A 6162-nucleotide genomic window follows, 5' to 3' on the forward strand; every position below is an offset into this window, starting at 1 on the left:
GAACCAAAGAGACCAATATGGATGTGGTCCAAGTTCATCTCATTCTAGACCCACTCTGTTCTTCCTGGGCCTCCTGCTTCACTTTTTGAGAACTCCATCTTGGAATTCCTTCGTCCCTCAGCATCCTCTACTCCCTCATGTGTTCTTTAGTCTTTCTTCCACATCACCATCAATTTAATCTTTCTTACCCTCATCCTGGTCTCTTCTCTGCATGTGAAGTTTGGATTTATTTGAAAAGATGACTTTAGGGGCCTGGAGAGAAAAGCAATTGATTAAGAGCTCTTCCTCTTTGAAAGAGAACTTGGATTTTTTTCTTTGAGCTCATGTCTAATGGCTCCCAACCACCTTTAATTTCAGCTCCAGGTGACCTGACTATTCTTGTCTCTGTTGTCTCCTGTATTAATGCCCTGCCCCTACACGCATTATTAAAAATAATACTTCTACAGATGAAAAACAGGTTTCATTAAGTTTTGTTAGTCAAAGAATCCCCAATCTTCTCTGATTCTGAGTCTGCTTGGATCAGTTTATTGGGTTTTCCCTTGAGTTCCAAGACCACCTCCCTGTTATCTGCCCCTCTTTCCCCAACGGTCTGTTTCTCCCTCAAACTTCACCTCTGAGAGTCTATCTATTTCTGGCCCCCCTCCACTGCTTCCTAAACATCCATCTTTTTTTTTCCCCCGTGCCATCCCTGCTCCTCTAATCCTCATCTCCAGTTCTTTCCTCTCCCTAAAGACCAGACCAGCTCAGTCCTGTTTGTTTTAGCCTATGTGACATTAGACTTACCTTGACCTTTCTGGCTTCCTCTCAATGTTCCATCCACCACAGTCAGTCTCCTCCACCAAAGTGTTCACACACAGAACGTCACATCGCACATTTTAATTTTTAGAGCAAATACAAATTCCACTGGAAAAGATACTGGGGTTGTCAAAGGCCCTTGGGTATCTGAAACACAGAAAAACAAACATTTTCCCCCCAATTCTATAAATTACCCATCTATGTCCCCCAAACTTTGTGAATTTCACCTTAACGGATCTTTTCAATCAGATTATAGACATAGATGTGGACATCGCCATCAAACTTGATGAAGTACACGGAAGGCTTGCCTAGTACTTGTTAAATAACTTTTCCCATCTTTTTGGACCCATCGCTACTGGTGAACTGCACACATTGACCGGTTAAGATGTTTCTGTCAATGTCTGACTTCACCTCTGCTGGAGTAATCTCTGGAATGATACGGAGGTTACCTTCTGTGTAATCATCAAGGAGATGGTAGATGTATAGGACTGGATCTTTCTCGTAGGTGATGTAAAACCAGTCCTTCATGATCGGCACCTGGGCTAGATCCACCCCCCTCCAGTTGTCCTTAGAGCCATGTTTGCCCTCAAATTTATGCTCCGCAGCTCGGCCAACCATGTCACTTGAGAGATGGGCGTCTTTCACTTGAGGAAACACTACTTTGTGAGTCAAGACCTTAAGCTTTAAAATCCTCTCATCGCTATTAAGTGCCAGTCCGTAGACACAATCAATTCCATCATACTTGACCAGATAGAGAGAGGGATTTGTTGACACTTGATCTAGAACTATGGCCTTCCCCTGGGTGATGGCTCATCACCTTCCTTCCATCCGTGAGAAATTCTGCAGCCCACAATGTTCCCCAGGGCCTGGGGAGAAGGCCTCCTCCTCCTCCGCTTCTGGAATGATGGTGTGCTCATCCTCCTCAGAGACATCTTCTTCTTGGCTGCAGACCTAGTGTAGTAGGCCACGGCACTCCTGGTCCAATGTCTTGTGGCTATAGTTCTGTGTTCAGGCTTCATACTTGCCCATGGCTTGGGTTTGAAGAGCTGACCTGCTTAAAGCAGACACAATGGTGTTGCCTCTGTCATATGAGTGCCTGCAAGAACAATGGGGGTGGGGTGGGGGAGGGCGCTTGATCAAGGCTCTTGTCTAAGAGAACTTTGGAGCAGGTGAGGAAGGCGATGGTAAACGGGTTTGAGCATCTGAATCTAATTCTGTCATAATCAGATGTTCATAGGAGGGCTGGGCAATGGTGGAGCACACCTTTAGTTCCAGCACTCAAGAAGCAGAGGGAGGCAGACCTCTGTGAGATCAAGGGCAGCCTGGTCTACAGAATTAGTTCCAGGATAGCCAAAGCTACCCACAGAAAAACCCTGTCTCAAAAATCAAAATCTAAAGTTCATAGGAAAATGAAAAAATGGTTCTCTACAGCTCAGAATAACATATTCAGACACATTTCTTCAGGCCGAGGCACTTTTCTTCTGCTGAGGAACATCTCTTTAAATGGCTAGGTCAGTGTGGGATTAAGTATCCCTGTCCCCACTTTAAGCAAGCAGAACAGAGAAAGGATAGCAAAGGAGCCAGAAGGGTGGCCACACCCCTCTTCTACCCTCTAACTATGAGCAATGTGAAAACATCCACAAGTATCTGCCCAGAGACAAAGCACACCAGTCCACTGGCTTTCGGTACTGTGCATCCTGACCCAGCCCCAGATTTATTCCGTGATGCTGTTGGATCTTCGAACGCAACAAGAGTCTTTTGTGTAGGCAACAACAGCCATTTAGAAATAATATCTACTGGGTTTGGGATAACTCAGTGGTAGAGCAGTTCACTAGCAAGCACAAGGACCTGGGTTAGGTCCTCACCTCTGAAAAAAAATATAAAAAAACAAACAAACAAACAAACAAACAAAAAAAAAACAAAGGAATATTATCTCCTAAAATGCACAGGGAGAAAGAGAAGCTTTGGCATTTTAGTAGAATTATGAATTAGATATTGTTAGCAAAGTATAATGAACTCCGGAGACTGACTAGCCTAGACCATCCGCCTAGCTCTCAAACGTGGAAGACATTAAAACATAAGGTTAATTGATGAACGAGGGCAAACTTTTAGCTTTCTGGGCTACAAGGGTCCCAGTTATCTTCATAAACGTATTTACCGAAGAAAATGTCCTAGTCGTTAAGATTCTGTCTTCTGAAACTGGTCAGGCACCAAAAGGCTGATGAACAATTGTGGGGTTCAGGAGCTGAACTGGCTTTCACACACCACTGCGAAGGTAGTGAACCCACCTTCAAGGTAGTCTAATGCCTCCAAGTGGAAGAGATGCGCAACCTCCGCTCAGTGCTCTGTGACATCATCCAGGCTCTTCTTATGTCATAGAAGCCCTCAGTCCAGTTCCTTCCCTAGTTACCCTTAGAAACTTCCAGGATCTAGGTTTTAGCTTCTCATGTAGCCTCCTTGTGACCCAAAATAAAGTCCCCACCCAAATATTCTGCCCAAGTAGCTCTTTTCATGCATTTTTATTTTCTAAAAAAGAATTTGGTTTCTGAGTCACCAACATCCTTGATGGTTATTTTCCCAACTCCTATCTTTTCTTTGGTTATCTTTAAGTCATTCTCCATATCACAAATATTGCTAGGCTCTCCAAGACAGCCCACTGGATAGCACACCAAAATTAGCTTTATCAAAACCCACAATTAGAGGAGGGCCATTTTTATTCAAACAAAGCTGGAATTTGACAGGATTAAATACCGTGTTTTAAAGTCAATGGCAATCATGAATTATGGATTTTTTGCAAAGAACGAGAAAAAATTATCTCCTGGACGTGCTTCCAAATTCAGGATAAACTGATGACAAACCCGATATCGACCAGTCATATTTTAAATGTCTTTATGATTTACCAGCACTTCTGGTTACAAGGAATTTATTAGATCAAATGCAGTAAAACAGGATGAAATAGATGAGGTAATTTTGGTTTTGAAATATGGGTAGACAGAATACTGGATGCAGGTAAGTATGGAATTTACCTGTAAATTACAGGGCACTTTAATTGTTTGTGTCACATAGTTCTTCAGAATTTCAAAAGGATTCTTTTCAGAACACTCCCCTGTCCCCATTACAGTCTGACCATCCCTTACCTCTTCCCAATAATTCCCTTCCACTTTAACATTATAATTTTTTTAAATGTACTTAGAGCTTAACAACTTATGGCAGCTTATTAAAATCTGTCCACTTTTCTTAGTGTACCATCTGCTTTTTCTCCCTTCTATCTTAGTTTTAAGCACATTTTCCTTCACACTTTGAACTTTACTCTCTCTCTGCCCTTATGACTACTCTGCCATTATGTGACGGTTGGTCCACTATGTGGCTGACCTCAATGTGGGGTTAACTCAAATGACATGTTTTTTTCCCCCTTTTCTCCCCTTCATCTTCCTTCTTTACCCGCTGAGATTTACAGCCTTGGGGATTTTTTTTACACCTCGAAAGCACACACACACACACACACACACACATACATACACACACACACGCATATACACACAGAAACACTCATATAAACACAAACACACACACATACATACACAAACACACACATATGCACACACAAACACACACACAAACATACACATATAAACACTCAAACACACAAATACAGAGAGAGGCAGAGGCAGAGACAGAGAGAGACTCAGTGAGAGACAGAGAACCCATGAGAAAACATGTGATATCATCTTTCTAAGAACAATAAACTGAGACAACTTTCAAAAAAGGGAAGAACAAGTAGGCAACAAGAAAAATAATCTAATCATAGCCATCAACTTGAGGAGGAAAGTTTTCTCACTCTAGGCTTCTAGGTACCAGTCTGTTACTGAGCGAAGTTGGGGCAGGAACTCAGGCAGGACTCTAGAGGCAGGAAAGGAAGCAGAGACTACTTATAAATGCTGGGTACTGGATTGCTATCCATGACCTACTCAGCTTTCTCTCCTTCTCATACAGCCCAGGACCACCATCATAGGGGATGACACTACCCATAGTGGGCTAGACACTTCCACATCAACCATCAAAAAAAAAAAAAATTCCTTACAGATGTGGCCAAAGGCCAATCTGATGGAGGCAATTCTTCAGCTGAGGCTTCTTCTTCCCAGGTTGAGTCAAACTGACAATAAAAACTAACCAGGACCCCTGCACACCCATTCTGATTGCCACACTGTGTGCAATAGACAAGCCATTGGAATAAACTTAGCTGTTGATCACTGGATGAATGGCTTAAAAAATGTGATATACTTAAATGTGACTTTCATCTATGAGTAAGAACAAAGGGTTTTGTTCTCAGAAAAACGGATGGAACTGTAAAATACAAAATGTTAAGTGAAACAAGCCAGACTCAAACAGACGATTGTGAAATTTAGATTTTAATAAGGGATATTAAGTGAAAGGGGGCATTTAGGAAGAGGAAGGGGAGCAGCAGGGTGTGTGTATGTGTGTGTGTATGTGAGTGTGAGTCTGTGCAGGTGGAAATGGAGGTGAGTTGTGAGGATGAAGATGTCTAATGTACAGTATAAACCTGTACAAGGAGTCACAAGCAATCCCACTGACTTGTACATTTAAAGAACATCGATATAAGAGAGCTGAGTCTAAAACAATGTTTTGATTAAATTGGGGGTTTATAGTTTAGAGATACTGTAAAGTTTATTCATATTTTCCTTCCCACAGGTGGCTCTTGCTGTTTCGAGCTTGATACTGGTGACAGGATATGGCAATGAACTTTGGTGTCTGTACCTCATTAATAACCCAGAATTCACGTCATAGAGTGAGGCTACCGTGGGGAAGGAGGTAGTTAGAAATCTTAAGGGTACACCACGTGGGAAAAATATTGCCCACCCCCACTATAGATTTCCAAATATTCACCGTCATCTCTGGTTTGAATGTAATTGCCCATAAGTAATTTTCTGGAGATCAATCCCCAGTGGGAATGAAGTTGTGAAGAATTGATTAGATAAATAGGGATGCAATCTACAAATAAAAATTCATTAATGATGCTATTGTGGAAAAAGGTTAAATTATGAAAGGGAGTTTGGCTCCGTCTCTTTTATCCTAGCCCATTGGATCCCTTCTGTGGTGACAACACCCACAAGAACTCCTTCCTCTGCCAATGGTCTCTTCATCTTGGATTTGCAGGCTTCTGAATCAGAATCATACAGAATCTGTATCATTATAGACTAGCCAATCAGTGCCATTCTGTATGTCCACAGAAGCCTAAACGTGCCTCAGAAATGTGAGCAGATGGGTCATATGTGAAAGCATAGCTGGCAGAGAGGAGTAGGTTGTTAGTGCTGACTGAAGACAAGATGGGATCAAGGTTAGTGTGTG

At 42.2% G+C, this 6162-nt stretch overlaps 1 protein-coding gene across 1 annotated transcript; it reads right to left on the bottom strand.

Moving 5' to 3' along the window:
• Positions 1-1113: 1113 nt before the first annotated feature.
• Positions 1114-1413, bottom strand: LOC147998084 (Y-linked testis-specific protein 1-like). The gene has a single exon (XM_087601437.1). The coding sequence runs from the start codon at positions 1411-1413 to the stop codon at positions 1114-1116; it is 300 nt and encodes a 99-aa protein (XP_087457563.1).
• Positions 1414-6162: the final 4749 nt, after the last annotated feature.

Source organism: Rattus norvegicus, chromosome Y (assembly GCF_021556685.1).
Source record: "Rattus norvegicus strain SHRSP/BbbUtx chromosome Y, alternate assembly SHRSP_T2T, whole genome shotgun sequence".
Taxonomy (NCBI): Eukaryota; Metazoa; Chordata; class Mammalia; order Rodentia; family Muridae; genus Rattus; species Rattus norvegicus.

Excerpts from the sequence above, each read along its gene's own strand:
- LOC147998084 (XM_087601437.1), bottom strand. The coding sequence starts at position 1,413 with ATGGTTGGCCGAGCTGCGGAGCATAAATTTGAGGGCAAACATGGCTCT.